Here is a 24,825-nt window from a genome sequence, read left to right as displayed (position 1 = left end):
AATATTAGAGAGTGAAATAAAACAAAAAGCTCTCATCATTGATCATGACAGTGTTATAGAATGGTTGAAATAGCTTGAAAGCAAAAAAAAAAAAAAATATATATATATATATATATATATATATATATATATATAAACAAAGGTAAAATGCTGTCTATTTTGTCAATAAAGTCCATTTTTAGGCCTCTGAATTTAGGATGATCTGATTTTTAAATTTAGAAATCTGGAAATTAAACTCCACGACAGTAGCTATCCAGCTCTGATGGATCTAAGCACAAGAATTTTCTTTACCTTAAACCATAGAGAATACAAAGATATATATCTCAGCAGAGTTAAATTAAAAAAAAAAAAATACAAACATGGTTTTGAGCCACATAACAGAAAAATTGTTCCTACTACTAAAACATTTATTTAACATTAATACCTTGATAGAAGGATGTTGCAATTCTGAGCTCTCCGACCATCAATCACTGAAAGCTCTTTGACTTTAAATTTGGAACTCAGTGTGTCATCAATGGCATCTGCTTCTTTCTATAAAGAGCACAAGAGAAATCCATCAAAGTCAAACAGTGACATTCAGACTGCAGACATACATGTTCTTTACATTTTCTGCTTATGCACTTGCACTTAGACACACACTTAGACACACACAGGCAAAGCGGAGATGGGGAGTACAAGGAAGTAGGGGAATGGGAACAAAGGCTAACCCTGGTTAGCCAAGGCAGATAATAAGAAAAGCTGACCACCCACATTTGAAAAGCATTGTTCAGAAGTACAAAGTGTTTTGAAGTTGAAGATGCTAAGTTTGCATAAATTATCAGTAAGTGGTGCTCTCCCTTTGTCCCCCAAATCCCTCTGGATAGCTGACAGAAGAACTGTCACTCTGAATCAGGCTCAGCTGAGGTTGGCCACTGCTGCTCCAGCCATTTGCAGGGCCCATTCACCCCAGAACCATCTGTATCCTGAGGATTCAAAAAGCTGAACAATAAAAGATCCTAAACAGATCATAGTCGCAGTGGACATCAAGCTCAAATGGCATAACATACTACACAAAAACATTGTTCCACATCCTACTTTGGTGAGTAGCGACTAGGATCTTAAAAGCTTGCAAGTGGCCATCTAGATGCAATGATGGGTCTCTCCTTGTCCAGAGCAAATAAGAATGAAGAAATCCAAAGATGCATGGAAACAATTAGTCCAAGTGACTGGTACACCATGCAGTCCTAGCCTATATGACTATGAGACCAAAAGAACTAGATGGTGCCCAGCTACCACTGTCAACCACTTGCAGTGCACACTTAGGAGATCCTGGATAGAGTAGGAGAACAATGTGGAACAAAACTCAAAATCATTAAAAAAATAGATAGAAAAAAAGGGACCAGGTTTGCTGTCTGAGAGAGCCTGATGGAACCCCTAAGACTATGGCCCTAGCTGCCCTTCAGGTCTGGAATTGAAACCACTCCTGTGGATTCCTGCCAAACAAAAAAAAACAGGCATATGAGCTGAACATTTACATTAGGCAGATACACTCCTTGGAGAGAACAATCATGGGAGAACAGAAGGGCTGTGTATGCACAGGGAGACAGCTCAGGGGGCAGGAGTCCATGGAGGGAAGGACATAGGGAAGAGGTAACTATGTGGAGGAAGTGGGAGGGGAACTGTTGCATTGTGGGAGATTGCAGTCAATATCATGAGACAAAGTGTATGTGAACTGCTGTATGGAAAGTGAATTTTCTCTGTAAACTTTCACCTAAATCACAATTGAAAAACAAACAAACAAAACCTCCCAAACATCTTCAAGTACAGCATGAAGCTCCTAACCCCAGATAGTACCTTTTGTTACCCTGAAGCTTGATAGACAACTGGGAGGGGGACAGTTCAAGGCACTAGTTCAATTACTTGAGTTAACAATACAACATTAGCTACATACATGGCTGCTATACAGAAAGTTTTAAGCAATGATGGCCAACCACAATTTATGGCGGACAAGGCATAACACAATTATACATGAGACACTGTTTGAGTAAAATGAGCATCAGAGGTATTGTTACTAATAAAAAAGCTCAAAGTAAAAAAAAATACTGATATTTACTATTATTTATTCATATATCATCAAGTCTGATTTTATCAGTGGTCAGGAGCAATTAAAAATGGATCATGACATTTAAAAAATGTAAGGAAGCTGAAGCACTCTGGAATGGTCTAACAGTTTAGGAAACAAAGATAATTTGTAATTTATAATAAGAGAAACCATGTGGTTAAATTCCAATAGTCTCCTGTCATGCTGAGATTTCATTTGTACCTCTATAGATAGTCCGGTAAGAGTTGAAACACAACATGGAATTCCCTAGGCACTGCATTATGCTGTCTAAAAACAAATGGAATAACCAGGAAATTTCAAGCTTATAGTGAGCCAAGGAGTTACATGATGCAAGGTTTAGGCAGTAGCTCACTTACCTGCTTGGAGTTACTGCTCACAAAGAAATCCTACAGCCATGGCAGAAGCATGAAAAAGGTAAATCAGACACATGCAGTTCAGAAATCAAAGCCACAAACAGGGAAAGTTAAAGCAGTCAAGGAAATCAGGAGTACAGGGTAAGAGCTGGTCTGTGCCCCTGGGAGACATCATGAGAGTCGATGAAGATGAAGGAGCCTAACTGAAGTAACCAGCACAGTTTTAAGCATTCAGGGTAGTGCAAGAAAAAAACACTTGCTCTACATGATTTTCAGCGGTGGCAAATCAAATTCAGAAAAGAAAGGACTTAAATTACCTCCAGAAAGATCCAAGCCAAGAAAGGAACAAATGGGTTCCATTTATTCAACACGGTATTTTCACTTGGAACAGGAAAATATCAGTTCTGTCAGCTTGGGGAAAGTACTCCCATGGCCATGGACTACAAAGAAAATATACTTTTTGTTTTGGTGGGGGCTTGAAATAATCACCTATCTTTTTGTGTCATAAGGAAAGGATTAAGAGAAAAACAAAAGACAAGTTCAGTAAGATAGGTCAATAACTTTAACCCTCAGTACTACTAGAAGGTCCAAATAATGTCTGTGAGTGCTATGGGTAGGTATAAGGGAAAAAGCACAACATGCAATTAAGAGACAATAAGTGGTTCACGTGGTGTGGACCATTGGTGGCCCTGCCCCAATAGCCTCAGGACTGTTAAACAAGATCAACAGCCTCTTATGAAATAGTTCATAGAAAAGACATGCAGTGAAGAAAAACCAAAGAGAAAGAGGTAATTGACATGTGATGAGAGTTACAGCTTTTGTTGCATATTTTTGCAATGCTGGAATGAGTAAAGCTTTGGTGTGCAAAACACACCCTGGCTTTCAGGCCAAAAGCTTGCACAACCAGCGTTCTGCTCAGCAGATTCCTGAAGGTCTCACTGGTCTCAGCAGCACTGCCAAGGCCAATTTTACACAGATGAGCTCTTTCGCATAATTCTTCTAGTGGGAAACAAAAATGTATCTTCCCCTTGCTCCACCCGTGCAAGGAGGGATTGCTTTTCTAAAATGGGATTTAAAAAAATAAATTGATAACCAGAAGAAATCTTCCTTCCCCTCTGCTGTCAGTTTTCCTTTGCCCCTGATGTAACTGCTAAAGTTTTCTACCCTTCCCAAAGCTCCTTAGGACTTCTTCCTGTGAAAGCAATTTCCTTTTTTTAAGGGGCAGAAAAGACTTGGTGAAATGAACTCCATGAAGTCATTTTAACCTACTTCTCTTGCTTAAAGAGGTAACTGCTAGTTGAATTTAGATATTGCTTTTGCTGTTGTTGTTGTTATTTGCCATTGAGTCGACCCCAACTCATAGCAACCCCTCCTTGGGTTTCTGAGACAGTATCACTACAGAAATAGATTGCCCAACCTTCCTTCCGAGGAGTGACTGGTGGGTTTGAACCACTAGCCTTCTGGTTAGTAGTCAAGTGTCTTATTGTCAAAGAAGAAAGTTCTACAAAGTCATTTGGTTTCTCAGTCTACAATTAAAATTCCCACTGTCAGGAAATTTAAGACTTCTAACTTCTAGTGTTGGAAGCTCTGGTAGCATAGTGGCCAAGGGACTTGACTGCTAACCAGAAGGCAGGCGGTTCAAACCCACCAGCCACTCCTCGGAAGGAAGGTTGGGCAATCCTACTTCCGTAGTGATACTGCCTTGGAAACCCAAGGAGGGGTCGCTATGAGTCGGGACTGACTCGACGGCAAACAACAACAACAACAACAACTTCTAGTGTTACGAAATCAAGCAACTGTAGGAGGTTTATTGGATGAATGGCCTTAGGCTTAGTCTCTCTATCTGTAAAAGTGGGGTTAACAACTGGATTATTACTGTGAGGATTAAATATAATAATTCATATAAAGCATTTTGTATAATACCTGAGACGTATTCATGAGCTCATATTTGACAGCTAACATATAGTACAATTCTCTCTTCAATTTGATGGTCAAGTCCATTTTTCCCCTTTTGTTCTGCTTTCAGCTGAGGTGAAAACAGCTGGTCAAGGCCCCTCATTCATAACCAGCCCTAAGTGTGACATGTTGTGTGCTGTCAAGCTGATTCTAATTCATAGTGACCCTATAGGACAGACTAGAACTGCCCTATAGGGTTCCTTAGCTGTAATCTTTACAGGACCAGATCACTAGGTCTTTTTCCCTATGGAACCACTGATGGGTTCAACTGCCAGCTCTTTGGTTAGCAGCCAAGTGCTTAACCATTGCTTCACCCGGCTCCTTGTAAGTGCTAAATAATGTATCTTATCTTTCCAGTGGTGGGGCTGGGAAATTCATGCGAGAGCTTGGGTATTTCTTTGCCTAGAGTTCCCTTCTTTAAATGTCCTTTCATCACCACTTTGTAAATAAAATTACAAAGCCTATGAGTTTCTTTAGATGGGGCATGTTGAAAATAACAATGCTTCTAGGCATACTTCAAAAACGTTAACGTTCTTTTTGAAATCTTCAGTTACTCAAAACTGAGATGGAAAAAATGAAGGTACTACTAATAGGCTTGGGGCCAAACAAAATAGAATCACCTATATTTGGATCTATCCAACAGGATGCCTGATTTTCCAGATGATTTTTGGTATAGAAATTAGGGCTTGGAATATAAATAGTAAGTTGGGATTTGCATTTTCAGGATTCAGTTCTGAAAGATTCCAATAGATACGGTTCCACAATCAAGTAATAATTGAGTACTTACTTCATAGATAATGACAACCCTTAAATGAATAGCTCAATCTTTTTGAGTTTGGGACATCTTTTTAAATCTGACAAAAGCTGGGGATCCCACTCCAGAAAAATGTGCAAACACTAGTGTTTGATATAAAACCCTGCACTTGACTAATGCTTACCATGGAGCCCAGTGTGTGGAAATAAAGATCTTAAGTCATGCCAATGTTTCAATGTGAAAAGTAGATGTACAGACTATTTTCTTTTTTTAAAAAATAAAGGAAAATTCTTTTACCATTTATTAAAAAAAAAAACCCTGGATGATATCAATGAATAACACAAAGGGGCCCCAAGAAGACTTAATATTACTTATTTACAAGAGGAGTTGGGAATCTGGGACTCCTTTATTCTCTAAATCAGAGCAGGGAGGACTTGAAATCTTATACCATGTCCTGATAAATAGGACCTTTAAATAAGGGATATCCTTAGACAAAGAGCACGGAAGGGACACAGAGATAGTAAGTTGCTAATTTGTTGTGAAAGAACCATGAACTCTTTATGTAAATATATCACTCTTACATATAAAAGAAGAAGTTTCCTTCTTTTTAACACCCTACATATTACTGCTTCGATAGGAAGAAATGAATTTATAGCATCTCAAGATGAAAATTTCCCATAAAAATAAGATGAATATTGTTTAATTATATCTGCGATGGTACTACTATACAGTGGGTTACACGATGTATTAAAGTAAGTCTTTTGTGGCTGGAAAACATGTATAATATAGTTTCAATGGGAAAACAGGTTTTGAGATTTAAGAAATTGACTTTCAAATGAACTTTTGGAATGTGAGTAGAGGAATGACTGCACACTATTAAATTCCATTTCATGGGTACATAAGCGCCAATCAGCTCGGCACACCTTTGATATCCATACCGGAGAAAGAAAAAAATCTGAATAGGAGTGGTCTTGTTCTTACAACAGGAGTCAAAGAAAATCCTCTACAAAGGTTGACATTCATAGGAATAAAGCCCTGCATTAGTAAGAACAAAGTATAATGAGAATTATGCCACTTTTAGCGCTGACTCTGCCACCTATTAGCACACAGAACACACTAAGCCATGTTTCTGTCATCTGTAAAACAGGAATCATTCCCACCCCATAGAGTTAGTGTTAAATAAAGATTAAAGAAAAAAAGCAAGCACAAGAGCTCCTTGGGAACTCAATTTGGGCTTAATGAGATTGGCAATCGTGTATATGTTACTCAGCACCAGGGATGTAATGGATACTTAAGATCGATTATCATCTTTTAGTCCTGTATTGTGGTTACTTGCAGATTTTTCTCCTTTCTGCTTTTAAGCTGCAGATTACTTTGTGGGCCTGTGCAACATTTTAATACCTTTGAAATCCTTCCTATAGAACCTTGAAAACAAAGCAGACAGTATAAAAGTGTTTTTACTTTAATTCTACAACTTTCCGCAAATCAGCCAGATATATTTTACGTTATGTCCTTAAGCATCCATCCTAGTGTTCACCAAAACTCTTGAGTACCGTCCACATAGTTGTTCCAGAGCATTTTGGCAGCATCCTTCTGCACCTTCTCCTGAAAGCCAGTTAATTATGAGTCTTATAAACTTGGATCTTTCAACCACTTGAATTCGTAATCCGTGTAATGTTCCTGCTGCATACAAGCAGGCAATATTATTCATGTGCCTCTCTGCCTCTCTGAGAAATTTACCTGGTCAAACCATTGGCTCAAGTCCAGAATTTGACTAGGGATTCAGAACTTTGGAAGGTGGAAAGACAAGACACCATTGAAAAAAAGAGAAAAGGTTCCCATTATTCATTTGTTGCTGTTGTTATGTGCCGTTGAGTCAGACCTGACTCAGAGCGACCCCTCATTGGGTTTCCCAGGTGATATAGCTACAGAAGTAGATTGCCCAACCTTCCTTCTGAGGAGTGGCTGGTGTGTTTGAACGGCCAGCCTTCTGGTTAACAGTCAAGTGCCTTAGGCACTATGCTATGAGAGCTCCTATTATTCATTTGGGAATGGACAAGAGAGCAGTTCAAATGTGATGGTAATTACATAATGTATTGCCAAGACTGAAATAAGAATGCATAGGTCTTTGACATTGCCATTAGTCATGAGACTAGGGGACATTCAATGACAGGCACCTACTTCCTTCATTCTATCCTACATGTTGTTGTTGTTAGATGCTGTCGAGTCGTCTCCAACTCATAGCAAGCTTATGTACAGCAGAACAAAATACGGTCCGGTCCTATGCCAGCCCCATGAACCTTGCTATACCTGAGCCCATCGTTGCAGCCATCTGTTCTACATAATTGTGGTAGTTCAGTATGTGTGTCAACTTACCTGGGCCTGGTTGAGTGGCTGGGCAGTTGGATGTAGTATTCCCCATGATGAGACTGGTAGTCAACTCCATGGTGGAATCTACTGTAAGCAGCTGAGTATCTGGTCTGCTTCCTGCATGTAAGTAGCAGGTTTGGGAATGGTCTCTAGCTTGTGGCACGCTTGGACCCTGCATGTAGCATGTCGTTTTTTAGCAGTCTGCCATGCTCTGCTGACCTTGGGACTTACAATGGATTTGACTTAATGGCCTGCTGTGTGGTTTGGTAACATCGGGACTGTGCTATTTTATTTGTCAACCTTGGGCTTGTGAGTCTCAGCAGCCAGTAGCTCCTGAGTGAAGATGCCTCTAGCTTCAGTGGGCCGGGAGCAAGAGGCAGAGCTGAAGCCCAAGGTCGAGGGTCTTTCAACCAGCCCATAGAACCTGGCACTTTGAACTTGGACTTAAAGGCTCTAAACTGTAAGAGAATAAACTCCTGTTTGTTAAGGCCATCCCATTTGTGGTATATTTCTGTCAGAGTGGTACCAGGTAACCAGAACAATGTTACTAGAATGTCTGCATCTTTCCATTTTCTACCCTTCAACATTGAGTAAATTCAATAAAATGTCTCAAATAGCCTCAATTGGGCAATGTATTCATGGTTTTAAAAAAATCTTATCTCAAATTCTTGCACCAAAAGGGGAGACCTACTTGAGTCACTCAAGCTGAGGTGTATGGATATTTCTCCTTGGAAAGTACTAATAAAAATATGGTCAAAACTGAATACGACTGAGAAGTCTGCTTAATGTTAAGTACAACTGAAATGTTCTGGTCTATCTTGACTGGATGACTACTGATTACATAAACAGTGATTGGTTGCTAGGAGGCAATTGCCCAATTGCTTAGGCTTTATGCAACCCTTCCTCCCAGGGCTCTTGAGTACCGTCCACATAGTTGTTCCAGAGCATTTTGGCAGCATCCTTCTGCACCTTCTCCTGAAAGCCAGTTAATTATGAGTCTTATAAACTTGGATCTTTCAACCTCTTGATTTTATGATAAATATAACCCGCATGCTCAGACTTGAATAACATTGTTAGGAATAGCTGCTGCTTTCTGTTTCTTTAATTTACCTCAAAGTTCCCAAGTCTTCATTTTAGGCAACTAGAACGGACCAATATGGTTGTTGTTGTTGTTATGTGCCGTCGAGTCAGCCCTGACTCATAGCGACCCCTCCTTGGGTTTCCAAGGCAGTATCACTATGGAAGTAGGATTGCCCAACCTTCCTTCCGAGGAGTGGCTGGTGGGTTTGAACTGCCAGCCTTCTGGTGAGCAGTCGGACCAATATTAGCAATTGAAATTGAAATGGGAATCATTAGGATATATATATATATATACTCATTTCAGAACATTCTTTTATCTACCACAAAATTTGTTAGTTTCATAAGTCTTCATGTCCAGGTTCAGGGGACACCTTTCTGGGACAGTATGGAGAAGAGTCCTGTTGCGGCCATTCAGGAACGGGTCTGGTCCCGAGCACCTGCTGTGTGAAGTCTCTAAGTACATCCTCTGGTTCTTGCTTCCCACTAGAAAGCATCTTTTCTTCTTTTCCTTTACTTGGGGTGTGCAACACTGCACAAGTTTGCCTTCATCCTTACAGGGATCCCAGCTGAGAGTTCCTGTTTTAGTGTCCATGCCACCATGGCAGACATCCACCTGTATTTCTGTGTTTTGTATTTATTAAAGTAGCACTAAAGTCTATTCCTCTCTTAGATGAAAATATTCTGGCTAAAGAACATCATAATTTTTTTTTCCCATTTCAGATAAATAAAGACCATCAAAATCAAAACGACACAACACTCAGCTCTTGTTTCTCCCCAGTCTTGGGCTTAGCATTTCTCATCTGAGATACTCTTATTGGGAAGACAGCCAGGCCTAAACAGAACAGGAAGTCTGTTACTTTTCTGAGGATGCTCCACCCTGGATGTGATTCATGCCGGAGTTGAGACGAAGGAAAGCCCCTGTACATATGTCCAAGATCCATGACTTCATGTTTAAGACACTCTGCTCTCTTCCTCATTCCTCTCCCCAGTCATCCTCAGAAGGAGCTCTGGTGACATAATGGTTAAAGCATTTGGCTGCTACCCAAAAGGTTGGTGGTTCAACACTGTGGGAGAAGGATGTGGTAGTCTGCTTTGGTAAAGATTTACAGACTTGAAAAAACCTTTGGGGCAGTTCTAATCTGTCCTATAGAATCACTATGAGTTGGAATCGACTTGGTGGCAGTTGGTTAGTCATCCTCAAGAATCTTCTCACACTCCTAGACTCAACTTTCCTTCTCCAGCTCTATGATTTACCAGTGCCAGTTATGAAATGCATTCCACCTTTCTTTGTTCTTCTGAAACTCTTTTTACCTAGCCACCTTGTAGTGACCTCTTCTGGCCCACATTAAAAGAGTACCTACCAACGTGCCTTTTTGAAGAGTGGAAAGCACTACACAGATCAGCTCTGAGCTCAGGCAGTGATGCTTCTACTGAACCACATCAATGTGGATAGCCAGCAAGCACTGAATTACATGTTCTTGCTCCTACTATGAAATCTGCACTCATTTTTCAATAACTTCATTCATTCTCTCCTCTTCTGTGTCACTGCCATCTTCACACTTTTGCAGCCTTTGCAACCCAACTTCTGAATCTATATCATTCGTGTTCATGACACAGAGTAAAAACTTCTCTGTAGGTTCTTTCTAGCTGCCAAATTATATTCATTTATTAATCCTCATACTTCTAAAGGTTCCACTTATTTCTAAAAGCATTTCACTTCAGATACAAACCATCTGATATCATAATAATGGTAGCATCTGACATATTCTAACTTCATGAGAAGGAGTGAGAATCATCATCAGCATCAGCCCAAGGCTGATTCCTATGAAGTGGAGGTCAGACATACCTCCACCCTTTTTTTTTTTTTTTTAAGCCAATTCTAACATTAGCTGTCCCTCCATGGCATTCTCTACGTCTCTGTTGGTTCAAAAATTCATTGCAATGGTCACACAGAACTCACGGACTATACCCACAGTTATGGGTTTACTAGGGAAGTAACAAGATACAGTCCAAGATCAGGAACAGTTCTTCAATCAAGACAGCCTCTTCTCAGTTGTGCTCGCAGGCAGGCCTCTTTCTGGCCCTTGGTCCCTCAGCCCAGCCTCTACCCTGCTTGGACAAGTGTTACAAAGCTCCATAGCTCTGCCATTAAGTGCCTTGGGGCAACCCACTCTGCCAGAAAGCTTTGGCCTGCAGTTGCTCAGTTTTCTCACTCTGTGGGTCAGCAAAACCTAATCTGCCAACAAGTGGCCAGAGGCACACCACTCCAACAGCAAGCCTCACATCTGAAGGCACTCAGCTTTCTCACTCTGTAGGCCAGTAAGCCCACTGTGCCATCTCCTGCCAGTCTCCGGGTTCTGCTGCCTCTGCAGCTGACATCTCTTGCCATTACAGCTCTCTTTCTCGCTTGCTGTCTCTCTCTGTCCCCTGGGTCTAAGAGCTTCTCAGCACAGGGATCCCAGGTCCAAAGGATGCATTCCACTCCTAGCTCTTCTTTCTTGGTGGTAGTAAGGTCCCCCTCAACACACCTCATTCTGGGATTGGTGCTCTTTTTAAGCCTAGTGGATGGCAAAATAAAGCAATCCACTTGTTATGGTTCTATATACTTTATTTGCATGGTTGCACCTCACATGGGTGACATGTACCTTATTTGCATTAGTAGTAAACTGTCCAATCCCCTTGGTGGGCCACAAGCACCTCATCGCATAGTCCTACTCAGTCATTTGGTGAGAGTTGCATGACCATGTGAGAAAGGCCATATAAAAGCAGTCCTTCACACCACAGATTTTATTTTTTTGTCAGATAAATGAAAATGACTTTAGAACCAAGCACTATGAGAGGTGGCAATGTAAGTTGGAGATTAAGAGAATGATTGAAGCATGGTATTTTTAGGGTTACATTACTCTCCCACTATTGCTTTCTCCTGGTGACCCATTTTGACAAGTGATTATGACATGTAGAATTCCATAAACTGACAAAGTGTTGTATACACACTAGGCTTTGAAGCTTCCTAACAAGGAACTTACATGCTTTCAACTTGTATATACACTTATGGATACATAGACATACACATCATCTTGCTTTTCAGGAACATACCAAGGTAGACAAACAACCTAGAAGTAAGATGCTTATTGTATCATGGCTATGACAGATGGTCCAAAGATCATGCATAATGACATGATTTTTACTTTTTAAGAGTCTGGAGGGAATACACTGTTACCTGCTGTCTTTGGTAGGCAGAGAAAGTTCTTTCCAGGTCTTCCAGATCTAGAACTTTAAAGACTTTTGTATCATCAATTTCGGTCCATACTGTTCCTTCCAGTTTGTTCTGCAAACATCAAGTTATACCAAAAAAGAAAGATACAGTTATGGGGGGAAAAAAAAGCCACTGTCCCAAATTAACCATTCTACTAGATGATCAACATGAGCTACTTTGTGTAAACCACAAGTCATTTATCTCAGAAGCTGTGTTACTTAAGCATCTGAGTTAGTGAGATCCTTGACTCCATATGAGAAAATGAGATCTCTGACAGCCAGGACTGTTCTCCCTTGTAGTGAGAGAACACAGTGAGCTGCTGCTGCTGTCCATTAGAGGGACTGTTGGAACAAATGGCTTACCTCAGGTAGCTTAGACCAGTTGAAGGATTTCAGGGCATTTGTGGGCTGAGGAATGTTTTTCTTCTTAAGTGCCAGACCCAGTGGAGCCCCAGGAGGTGGCATGATGCCCCCTAGGGGAGGGGGCCCTGGAGGAGGTGGAGGGCCACCTGGAGGGAGGGGAGGTGGTGGAGGAAGAGGCATTCCACCTGGTAGAGGTGGGGGAGGTGGGGGAGGAAGGATAGCCCCTGGCACTGTTGAAGGAAAGGGGCCCCCTGGGGCTCCAGGTGAGGTTCCACCTGGGACTGAAGCACACACGGCCCTCTGCAAAAGCAAAAAACAGGAAAGGAGAAGATCAACGGGAGCAGTAATTCATTTTATGACTTTGAGAGTTTGTAATTTTGCCTAAAATGTGTATAATAGAGTAATTCATACTTTAAAGGACCAGTAAGTCAAGTGGACTCTTAGGGTCTTCATGGACTCCATTACATCACCCCCTAGAATTTGGAAGTCTAGTGGTTATTTTCAAAGCATCACATATCTAGATGGGTGGACAGGCTGAAAGATTAGGTATGTCTATGCAGGGGGAAGTGTGCCCATGACCACATACGGGGTTGGCAGACAATGTTTTTACTAGTGTATTTGTATGTTCTGTAAGAATTTCCAAGTATATAGTAGGAGCTCTGGTAGCATCGTGCCTAAGGCACTTGACTGCTAACTAAAAGGCTGGAAGTTCAAACCCACCAGCCACTCCTCAGAAGGAAGGTTGGACAATCTACTTCCGTAGTGATACCAACTCAGAAACCCAAGGAGGGGTCGCTACGAGTCGAGTCCGACTCAACGACACATAACAACAACAACTGTAGAGCTGACAAAGGGATGAGGTTGTAGTCACTTCTTGGACATAGCCAGCTACCAGGAGGAAACGAGTAGTTGGACCTGTGGGCTCGGGACCATGGTTTCAGGGGACATCAAGCTTAATTGACATAACATACCACACAAAAACATTGTTCCACAACCTATTTTGGTCAGTAGTGACTGTGATCTTAAAAGCTTGCAAGTAGCCATCTAGATGCAACAATGGGTCTCTCCTCATGCAGAGCAAAAATGAAGAAAACCAAAGATGTATGGAAACGATTAGTCCAAGTGATTGGTACACCATCGGATCCTCAGCCTATATGAGTATGAGACCAGAAGAAGCAGATGTTGTCCAGCTACTACTGTCAACCACTTGGAAGGGGATCTATGTAGGAGATCCTGGATAGAGTGGGAGAACAATGTGGAATAAAACTCAAAATCATAAAAAAAAAAAAAAAAAAAAGGACCAGGTTTGCTGTCTAATAGAGACTGGTGAAACTCCTGAGACTATGGCCCTAGCTGCCCTTCAGGTCCGGAATTGAACCTGTTGTGGCTTCCAGCCAAACAAAAGACAGGCATATGAGCTGAACATTTCCATTCGGTAGATACACTCCTTGGAGAGATCAATCATGGGAGAATAGAAGGGCTGTGTGTGCACAGGGAGACAGCTCAGGGGGCAGGAGTGCATGGGAGGGAAGGACACAGGGAAGAGGTGGGAAGAGAGCTGTTGCATTGTGGGGAATTGCAGTCAATGTCATGAGACAAAGAGTGTGTAAATTGCTGTATGGAAGGTGAATTTGCTCTGTAAACTCTCACCCAAATCACAATAAAAATTTAAAAAAAAAAAAAAGCATCACTCACTTCCTTCTCCATCATACAATTTGGTTTTCATAAAATCAGATATCATTTTAAGAACTGTTGCTCTCATTAGAGGATTTCTGTTTAAAATGCACACTCCAAACCCTGTCTGCTGCCTAACCTACACAAACACAGAGCAACCCAGTCTTGTAAGCATTGTGATCAATCACACGAGACATTTCGGATCCCGTTTCCTGCCATGAGAGGTTGTCTACATGAGGATATGGGCACCTGAGTAGTAAGGCCTCAGCAACTGCTGTGACCGGAAGGCCCGCCTGGGCCTGAGACACTCACCCTGCTGAGCTCGTGGAGCTGTGCCGTGAGGTCCACCACCTGCTGCTTGACTTGCTTGTGCTCAGTCGTCTCCTTTTCAAGTTTCTCTTTCATTTTGTTCAAGGTCTGCATCATCTCCTCCTTCTCTTGGGCTTTGGCATCACATTCCCGCTCTTTCTTTTCCAATTTCTGTTGTAATTCATTGTGTTCTATGTGTGAAAAAAATGGACATGAAAACAGGAGAGCCTTCAAAGGTGAAGCATTTTCTCTGAAAAGAAAACGGACTGGGATTGATGAGACAGATTGTATGGCTCTTTATTAGGTAAATCCTGTCCTCTTCTCCAGCAAGGGGGGCGACTCACAGTCTAAATGGGGCTCACGCTTGGAGGGGGGCTTCAGAGGAACAATTTTATTAACTACATTTTGCAAAAGGCTGAAGAAAAAAAGTCGTTTTAAAAATGAAGCAAAGGTTTGTTTGAGCAACCACATGTTGAGGAGAATGGTGTCTATTTATTTAATTCTGAATCCTGTCACAGAAATGGCCCCTTTAGCAACACTAGGGAAAATGAATATTAAAAGTGTCTCATTTCACAAATTAAAAAGAGGGGTAAGAAAGGTCCAGCTTTTACTAACTAAGTTGGCTGGCTTGCATTTGATGAGCAGAAGGGCTAAAAAGGAGAGCTGCTGCCAGACCCAGTGTTTGTCCCAACATGGAGTCATTTCTCCTATCCCCCTTCAGAAAGCCACTTGGACTTAAAGCATTTTATGCTTCAGGCAAACAACTATTAAAATCTGTGAAGGCAAATGTTATCATCTTAATATTAAGTATTTTAAAGGCAGTAGTGTTGGTTGAACACAAGAATCACGGTAGTTTGGGGAGAAGATTAACTCTCAGCTGTAGTTTTACTGACTTCCTTGGTTTTGCTATATTGGAAGAGGTTTCCCAATGTAACATAATGCTTATTCACACTGCCAATGAATATATGCTTGCTGAGTCTAACAGTGACAGGAAATGATGAGCTTTGGAAAACAGAATGAATGACATTTAAGCTGTAGATTTTTACTTCAAATACTTGGCCCTAATTTCTATTCTTTTTATATCAACAAATCCACTAGAGCATATTCCACTGGGGCAGAGCTATACAAGTTAGTCTCTATTAGTGAATTTGACACCACACCTAAATTTTTTCCTTTTCTTTCCCTTTCTCTTCTCCCCAAATTCAGAGTTTGTAAAGAGGGTTCCAAATGACTAAAACCTGTAGATCTTACTAAAGCCTGACATTGACTGAGATAACAACCAACACACTTCTACTACTCTTCTTCCTCTCTGACTTCAGAGAGCCATCTAAAACCTACCTCATTATATCTCATTTTCCTTCTTCTATCCCATTTCATTCCTCTTTGACAATTATGTGACTTAGAACTTGCCACCCATCACTAGTCATCAACTTTTGCCAAATCTGGGTGTGCCTCAGAATAATCTGATGTGTTTTAACATTTCAGGATTCCCAGGTCCTGATTCAGGTAAGGGGAGGGAGGGAGAGAACCCACCAAGGCAGGAAGCCACTGGAAGATGCCAGGGCCAAGGGCTAGAACAAGTAGGGGGAGGCCAGGAAGTGGGCAGAGATGAACTTGTCTGTCAGTTTGTCCTACTGTGGTGGCTTGCATGTTGCTGTGAGGCTGGAGGCTGTACCACCAGTGTTTCAAACACCAGCAGGGTTGCCCATGGTGGACAGGTTTCAGCAGAGCTTCCAGACTGAGACAGACTCAGAAGAAGGAAGAGGCCATCTACTTCTCAAAGAATTGGTCAGGGAAAACCTTATGAAGAGCAGAGAAACACTGTCTGAGACATTACTAGACAACTTTATGAATAGCTCTGAAACATTGTCTGATACAGTGTGGAAAGATGAGTCTGTCAGGTTGGAAGGCACTCAAAATATGACCAGGAAAGAATTGCCTCATCAGAGTAGAACCAACCTTAACCACATGGATGAAGTAAAGCTTTCAGGACCTCCATTTGCTGACGTGGCACAACTCAAACTGAGGAGAAACAGATGCAAATACCCATTAATATTCGGAACATGGAATGTACAAAGTGTGAATCTAGGAAAACTGTAAGTTGTCAAAAATGAAATGGAACACATAAAGATTGATATCCTAGGCATTAGTGAGCTGAAATGAACCAGTTTTGGCCATTTTGAATCAGACAATCATATGATCTACTATGCTTGGAATGACAAATTGAAGAGGAATGGAGTGGCATGCATCACCACAAAGAATGTTTCAAGATCTATCCTGAAGTACAATGCTGTCAGTGATAGATAATAGCCATATGCCTACAAGGAAAGCCAGTTAATACTGGAGCTCTGGTGGTGTAGTGCCTAAGGCATTTGACTGCTAACCAGAAGGCTGGTGGTTCAAACCCACCAGCCACTCCTTGGAAGGAAGATTGGGCAATCTACCTCTGTAGAGATACTGTCTTGGGAACTATTATTCAAATTTATGCACCAGCCACCAAAGCCAAAGATGAGGAAATTGAAGATTTTTTACCAACTTCTCCAGTCTGAAATCGACCAAACATGCAATCAAGATGTGCTGATTATCACCGGTGATTGGAATGCAAAAGTTGGAAACAAAGAACAATCACTGGTAGTTGGAAAATTTGGCCTTGGTGATAGAAATAATGCTGGAGTTCACATGACAGAATTTTTCAAGACCAACAACTTAATCATTGCAAATATCTTTTTTTCAACAACACAAATGGCGGCTATACACATGGACTTCACCAGATGGAGTACACAGGAATCAGACTGACTACATCTGTGGCAAGAGGCGATGAAGAAGCTCAGTATCTTCAGCCAAAATAAGGCCAGGAGCTGACTGTGGAACAGACCGTCAATTACTCATATGCAAGTTCAAGCTGAAGTTGAAGACAATTAAAACAAGTCCAAGAGAGCCCAAATAGGACCTTGATTATATCCCTCCTGAATTTAGAGACCATCTAAAGGACAGATTTGATGCATTGAACACTAGTGACTGAAAACCAGAGGAACTGTGGGATGCCATCAAGAACATCATCCATGAAGAAAGCAAAAGGTCATTAAAAAGACAGGAAAGGAAGAAAAGACCAATATGGATGTCAGAAGAGACTCTGAAAATTGCCCTTGAATGGAGAGTCACTAAAGCAAATGGAAGAAATGATGAGATAAAAGAGCTGAACAGAAGATTTCAAAGAGCAGCTTGAGAAGACAAAGTCAATTATTATAATGAAATGTGCATAGAGCTGTAGTTAGAAAACCAAAAGGGAAGAACATGCTTGGCATTTCTCAAGCTGAAAGAACTGAAGAAAAAATTTAAGCCTCGAGCTGCAGTACTAAAAGATTCTATGGGAAAAATATTGAATGATGCAAGAAACATCAAAAGAAGATGGAAGGAATACAGAGAGTCACTGTACCAAAAAGAACTGGTTGATCTTCATCCATTTCAGGAGGTGGCATATGATCCAGAACCAATGGTATTGAAGGAAGAAGTTGAAGCTGCACTGAAGGAAGTGGTGAAAAACAAGGCTCCAGGAATTGACGGGATACCCAATTCCCAAGACGTTTCAACAAATGGATGTTGTGCTGGAGGCACTCACTAGACTATGCCAGGAGATTTGGAAGACAGCTGGAAGAGATCCATATTTGTGCCCATTCCAAGAAAGATGATCCCACAGAATGTGGAAATTATAGAATAATATCATTAACATCCCACACAAGTAAAATCTTACTAAAGAAAATTAAAAAATGGTTACAGGAGTATATTGACAGAGAACTTTCAGAAATGCAAGCTGGATTCAGAAGAGGATATGGAACAATGGATATCGCTGCTGACGTCAGATGGATCTTCGGTAAAAGTGAAGAATATCAGAAATATGTTTGTGTTTTACTGACTATGCAAAAGCATTCAATTGTGTGGATCATAACAAATTGTGGATGACATTGAGAAGACTGAGAATTCCAGAACACTTAATTGTACTCATGAGGAAATGGTACATAGACCAGGAGGTTGTCATTCAAACAGAACAAGGGGACACTGCATGGTTTAAAATCAAGAAGAGAGTATGTCAGGGTTGTATCCTTTCCCCATACTTATTCAATCTATATGCTGAGCAAATAATCTGAGAAGCTGGACTATATGAAGAAGAACGTGGCATCAGGATTGGAGGAAGAATCATTAACAACCTATGATACACAGATGACACAACTTTGCTTGCTGAATTGCTTGCTGAGAGTGAGGATGACTTGAAACACTTACTAATGAAGATTGAGAATACAGTCTGCAGTATGGATTATACCTCAATGTAAAGAAAACAAAAATCCTCACAACTGGACCAATAAGCAGCATCACAATAAATGGAGAAAAGACTGAAATTGTCAAAGACTTCGTATTACTTGGTTCTACAATCAATGCCAATGGAAGCAGCTGTCAAGATATCAGACGGCATATAGCACTGGGCAAATCGGCTACAAAAGACCTCTTTCAAGTGCTGAAGAGCAAAGATGTCTCCTTGAGGACTAAGGTGCACCTGACACAAGCCATGGTATTTTCAATCACCTCATATGCATGTGAGAGCTGGAAAATGAATAAGGAAGACTGAAGAAGAGTCAATGCTTTTGAGTTGTGGTGCTGGTGAAGAATGGTGAAAGTACTACGGACTGCTAAAAGAACTAAGAAATCTGTCCTGGAAGAAGTGCAGCCAGAATGCTCCTTGGAAGTGAGAATGCCCAGACTTCATCTCACCTACTTTGGTCATGTTGTAAGAAGAGACCATTCCCTGGAGAAGGATATCACTGTTGGTAAAGTGGAAGGTCAACGAAAGAGGGGAAGGCACTCAATGAGATGGATTGACATGGTGGCTACAACGATTGGCTCAGGTATGGCCAGGATCATGGAGTTGGCACAGGACCAGGCAGTGTTTTGTTCTGCTGTCCATAGGGTAGCTATGAGTCGGAGATGACTCGATGGCACTTAACAACAATGACAGGTTCCACTCCCTGATCTATTCTGTAGGTCAGGACAGAGCTTGTACTCTGTGGTTTTCAACTGCTTCTCAGGTAAACCTTCTGCACTGGCAGGTTTGGCAACCTCTAGCCAAAAGGACTCTCTCCACAAATGACATCCATGTACCATCTATTCACTGTTTGGTTGTACTACATTAAGAGAATTCTCCCAAATATTCTCCATCTTTCAGGTCCATAGAACTTTCTTTCTCCTCACAGTCTCCACCCTTTGACTAATTTGATAGTATATGTCTTCTTTAATACAACTTTGCTACCTACAGATCCCAGACAAGGATTAATTTGATCTACAATCTCTCTTTTTCTACATTCTACCCATGACCTCACCTTAAACCATCCTGACCCTTTCACTGGCCTCAGCCATTTTCTCTTGTGTCATCTCAGCCTCCTACATCCTGCAAAAGTCACTATCATTTATTGAGAAGCCAGTATGTGCCAGGCACTATGCTAAAGTCCTTATTTTACTTCTCTCTTATTTTGCATATATCCTTACAGTTACTTTTATCACTTTTTTATTCACTGAATCTTCACAGTGCCCCTGTGAGTTAGTTGTAATCCTCATTTTGCAGAGGAGGTTACTGGAGGAAAAGAGGACATTACTTAGCCTACCCACACAGTAAGTAGGGCACAGAGTGAAGACCCAGGCCCAGAGCCCAGTAGAGTGCCTGACAAACACAGGCATTCAATAACTACTGCCTGCATCAATGAATGACCCTAGTGCTTATGTCCTGAGAATTCTACTCAACTTGCATACTTGGGTTTGTATGCTCTGGACTGTATTGCTAAACTATTCGCTCATCGACAATTTGCTCTTTGGTATAACCTCTCCTTACCCTAAATTTTAGTCAGTGTTTCTATTCTTTCTATAGCAGTTTTTGAAATTTATTTATAAAAGTGCATGTGCTGACCTCACTTATGTACAGCAATCTGAACTCTTATGAGGAACTCATAACATAACAGGACTTCACAGTTATCCTTTTCTGATGTCAGTGGTGGCCTTGGTCTTCAGCCCAGTGTTAAAGGACGAATGTGATGAGAAGAAAGGAAATGCTTAGGCATCTCTTGGAACCTCTTTTCAGCACATTAATATGAGGGTGAGTGCTGTTGTATTTCATGGGCTGTGGCTGAATGATTTGGACAAGGAAAAGGAAATCAGAGTAGTGGCTGGGATAGGGAATAATTGTTTTCATAAAGGGGCCAAGTTAATTTGCCAGTATTTTGAAGGAAGAGGGAATGTTGTATCCATTGCTTAGTGGCTGGCACAGCAAAGTGTACAAATGTCCCTCCTGTCGCTTGTTGCTGAGCAATAATATCAAGATATATGCAAACACTCACCAATAGCTTTCCCGTTAATGTTTCCTAAAACAACTATCAGCCAAGGCCAGTGATTTTCTGCATGATTTCTCTATTTACAACTGGTCCCAAATTATAGGCATGTGGAGAATCAGGCAGCTAAAACCAAGCTTCCTGAGCTCTCTTTTAAAATCACAGACGATGCTGGGTAGTGTTAGTGTCTTTTACCATGTTTATTAAAACCCAGTGTGTTTTCAATATGGGTCAGGGAGATGATTGGGATGATTGGTAGTTAAGAAAGTTTGACTTAATGAATACTGAATAACACTTTACAAACTTTTCAAAAGATTTTACATGATCATGATAAAAGGATAAAGTATCTGGCAATCAGCATGACAACCAAAATGGCTTGATTCAAGAGAAGCCAGTACAAAATGCCCTTAAGACACACACAAAAGAAAGGCTGTTTGATCAGTAAAGTCATTAAGAAACATGTATGTTAATTTCCAAAAATATATAGCAAGCAGGAAACTCAGTGTCACCCAGTATCAGGTCTTCTTGTCAGGGCCTCATTGTTTACCTTTTCTCATTTTTTCTGCTTGCTCTTTCCACTGCTTAACTTCATTTTCATTAACCAACCTGTATAATAGTTAAAAGAATGGTTATTGCAAAAGATCAAAAAAGATTCAACTGCTAAATATAGGCTCCCTAGGTACCAAAACAAAACAAAAACTCAATTGCAAAGAAAATCCTCTGCATAGTGGAAAACAATTTAAACCCAGATGCTACTTAGATATATTACATGTGTGTGCATATAGTAACTCATGTGTGACCTCTAGAACATGTCAGTTTTCCCAACTGCTATTCTGAAGTAAGGTAAAATACGTATCTCATATCTCACTGGCAGCAAAATAAGAAGAAACTTACATTCGTACAACATTCTTAATGTTAAAGTTTTCCAAAGGTGTAGAGTCAGGGTCTTGTCCTTTGTCATTCTGGATAACTATTTGCTGTATAATTCTATCTAGTAGTAGCCAGTACTGAACAGTGTTGCCACTTCTTTTATCTACAAAAGAAAAGCATGATGGAAAAAATATCAAGATGTTTCTAAACTATGGTTAATATTTTGCAACATGCTTCAGAGAACTAGAGAGAGATTTACAATGCCTGTACCCAGGATTTCCAAAGTTTCTGGAATTTTGACATGTGACGATCATTCATTTGATTGAGAAGCACTCTCTACTCCTATTTAAATGTGTTGTATGACATACATTTACTTTGGAAACAGAAGTAAATTATGAATCGTTTTGAGAATTTCACAATATCCCTTAAACTATGTGGAGATGCATTGAGCTGTCAAAAAACCAAGGCTTGGAATCCTTGGTCTACACCCAATCAAATCAGCACTGTTCACCAAACAGAGCTCTTTGGACGATGTCCAAACTTTCAATAACACATGTATAAATCACAAACACTCACAAGGCATTTGCAGGCAGTGGTGCAGTATGGACATGAAGTGAGGGTAGGCTTCACTGTGAGTCAGCCTCTTCCTGGTCAGCTCAAACATCTGAGTTGCACTTTTTGTGTCTATGTGAACCTATTTCATATGAAAACGAAATCTAAGTCAAACGTACAAGTTCCTTGATTTTCCCAAGGTAAGCAAATCCAATGTAAACAGAAACTAAGGTAGCAGAACAAAACCTAAATCGTACTTTTTTGTTACACTGATCCATGACAACTCTAGAACACATATTACAAGGGGATAATTCTGTGAGCCTGAGTCAAATTATTGTAAGCATACACACCAGTTCAAATCTTTTGGCAAATTCTAGTTCATCTTCATTCCGGAGCATTTCAAAAAAGTCTAAATGCCTGAAAGATAATTAAAGAAAGTTTATTAAAAGTAGAACATCCTACAAACACAGCATCGGAATCTACACAATCATATTAAGGTCTCTCCTTGTTCTCAGAGATACGTCTAAATCTAAAAGAAAGAAGACAATAAAGTTTTAATGCCTCCATTTAACCATACTCTTAAAAAAAAAAAAAAAAAGACATCATCTGAGAGAAATGCAATCACAAAAAAAAAAAAAATTTTAAAGCCTGGGATGTCTAGCACATATGAGACAATTAATAAATGCCTATCAAATGTAAAAACAATGAAGTCCAGATTCTACTCACAGACTCCCTTTATGGAAAAACAAGCCCATATGCCATGTGAGTAGCTGCTGAATTGAAGATCATAAAAGAAATGTTTACACCATTCATTTATCCATCCAAATATTTATTAAGCCCCTCCATATGTATTTTACACACAAGGGATGATAAGTTCTGTGAAGACAGATACATCCGAGTAAATGAAATAGAGAATGATGGGAGGTAAGATAAGCGACGTGCACACAATGATCGGAAAAGGTCTCTCTACAAGGCATAAGGGAAAGAGCAATTTGGACATCTGTAGGAAGATCTTTTGATACTAAGGAAATAATACATGCAAAAGCAAGAATATGTTTGGCATGTTCATAGAAATATCAAGGACAAGAGTATGCCTGAGTGTGTGAATAAGGGAGAAGAGTAGTGAAAGGAAAGGTCTGAGAGCTAGTAGGACATCTTGCTGTTGTTGTTGTTATGTGCCGTGGAGTCAGACCTGACTCATAGCGACCCCTCCTTGTTTTTCCAAGGCGGTATCACTAAAGAAGTCGATTGCCCAACCTTCCTTCTGAAGAGTGGTTGGTGGGTTTGAACTGCCAGCCTTCTGGTTACCAGTCAAGTACCTTAGGCACTACGCTACCAGAGCTCTTAGAAATAGTAAAATGATTGCAACAAGAGCAAATTAAAAGGAATATAAAAATTTACATTCAAAGAATGCCTGTCAAAGTATTAAGTGATTCTACATGTTTTGCAGTCAATGTCACAACAGAAGGAGGTCCGGAGGCATAGTGGATAAGGCATTTGGCTGCCAACCAGAATGTCACTGGTTCAAACCCACCAGCTGCTTTGTGGAAGGAATATGGGGTGAACTACTTCCGTAAAGATTCACAGCCTCAGAAACCCAATGGGGGTTGCTATGAGTCGGAATTGACTTGATGGCAGTGAGTTTTTTTTTTTTTTTTAAATCACAACAGTCCTGAGAGGCAGTCATCATCTTAATCATCATTATTATTTTTCACAGGTATAAAAATAGTAAGGTTCAGAAAAATTGAGTAACTTGGCCATGATATGTAGCAAGTAAGAGGCAGGTCTAGGATATGGATTACGTTAAATGCTAAACTCATGGTAAGTTCTCTACCCAATGTGCTACTTCCTTTATTGAGAAAGCCTACCGTGAAAACATTGTTAGCTGAACCAACATTCTGGTGTCAGCTCCTGATCATGTTACAGACAGGTTACAAGAAGTTCATGGGCTAGCATCTGGTGAGGCATTGCACTACATCACACAAAAAAGCATTCATTATCTCAGATCTTGACAGTCTAACTTACCTATCTAACGTAGAATTTTCATGTTCTCTTAATTTATCTATTATAGGTTGAATTCCTAACATCAGAAATTCATAACGAAGATGAAGTCTAAAGTCCAGACTTTCCTGAAAGTAAAAGGGTGATAAAATAGATGTTTATGGTTTTTAGATTTCTTAGTGTCATTTTTTTAAATTATTCTTTGATAATATATTTAAAAATTGTACTACAGAGGCTCTTACCACTCCTGCGCCTTGACTTAGCACTGCATTAATGAAAGACATGATGGCAGTCTTGAGACTCACTTCATCTCGATACCGCCCAGTGCTTTTATCCAAGTCATTCATTAACGTCTACCAGGATAGAGATACAAAGAATCAAAGGGCAGAATCATTACTAACTTTACAGTAAGTTTATTAATTTTTTCTATGTTCAAAAATTCCTTTTTAAACCTGTGTTTAGAATTATATTGATCCACAGAAAGCCTTCAATTTTTTCCCTAAAGATGAGTCCAAAAAACTCCACTTTCAAACCCGTCCATCATTCATGTTCATATACATATGTAACAAAGAACAAGAGACTAAGCTTCATTAACTTTGCTTTTGTTATATTTAAGAAAAAACACAGAGACAGCTGTTCAACTTGATCCTGAATGAGGAAAAGCAACCTGGAAATTACTCAGGGCAAATCCCATTTAGTAGATTCCAAAGATGTGTGCTATAAAATAAGAAGTAAGAAAGGCCACATTTTAAGTCCAGTAAATCCAAAAGCCCAGCTTGATCAACCATAGAAAGTATATTCTAAAATGTGGAATAAAAC

The 24,825-nt window shown here is 40.3% G+C and overlaps 1 protein-coding gene across 1 annotated transcript in view; it reads right to left on the bottom strand.

The window, feature by feature from the left end:
* DAAM1 (dishevelled associated activator of morphogenesis 1) overlaps positions 1 to 24,825 on the bottom strand; it is a 136,208-nt gene that overhangs the window by 39,558 nt on the left and 71,825 nt on the right. Inside the window, exons 6-16 of the mRNA XM_007951879.2 lie at positions 24,249 to 24,359; positions 24,031 to 24,134; positions 22,356 to 22,422; positions 22,030 to 22,147; positions 21,478 to 21,616; positions 21,131 to 21,189; positions 14,219 to 14,406; positions 12,233 to 12,532; positions 11,835 to 11,942; positions 2,458 to 2,487; positions 425 to 531 (exon numbers count right to left, since the gene is read on the bottom strand). Of these exons, the coding sequence (XP_007950070.1) occupies positions 425 to 531; positions 2,458 to 2,487; positions 11,835 to 11,942; positions 12,233 to 12,532; positions 14,219 to 14,406; positions 21,131 to 21,189; positions 21,478 to 21,616; positions 22,030 to 22,147; positions 22,356 to 22,422; positions 24,031 to 24,134; positions 24,249 to 24,359 (1,331 nt within the window). The remainder of the gene's footprint in view (positions 1 to 424; positions 532 to 2,457; positions 2,488 to 11,834; positions 11,943 to 12,232; positions 12,533 to 14,218; positions 14,407 to 21,130; positions 21,190 to 21,477; positions 21,617 to 22,029; positions 22,148 to 22,355; positions 22,423 to 24,030; positions 24,135 to 24,248; positions 24,360 to 24,825) is intronic.

This window comes from Orycteropus afer, unplaced genomic scaffold (genome assembly GCF_000298275.1).
Source record: "Orycteropus afer afer isolate SDZICR_OR568_19922 unplaced genomic scaffold, OryAfe1.0 scaffold00314, whole genome shotgun sequence".
NCBI lineage: Eukaryota > Metazoa > Chordata > Mammalia > Tubulidentata > Orycteropodidae > Orycteropus > Orycteropus afer.
The sequence above is the reverse complement of the archived record's forward strand: the minus strand, read 5'-3'. Positions and strand labels throughout refer to the sequence as shown.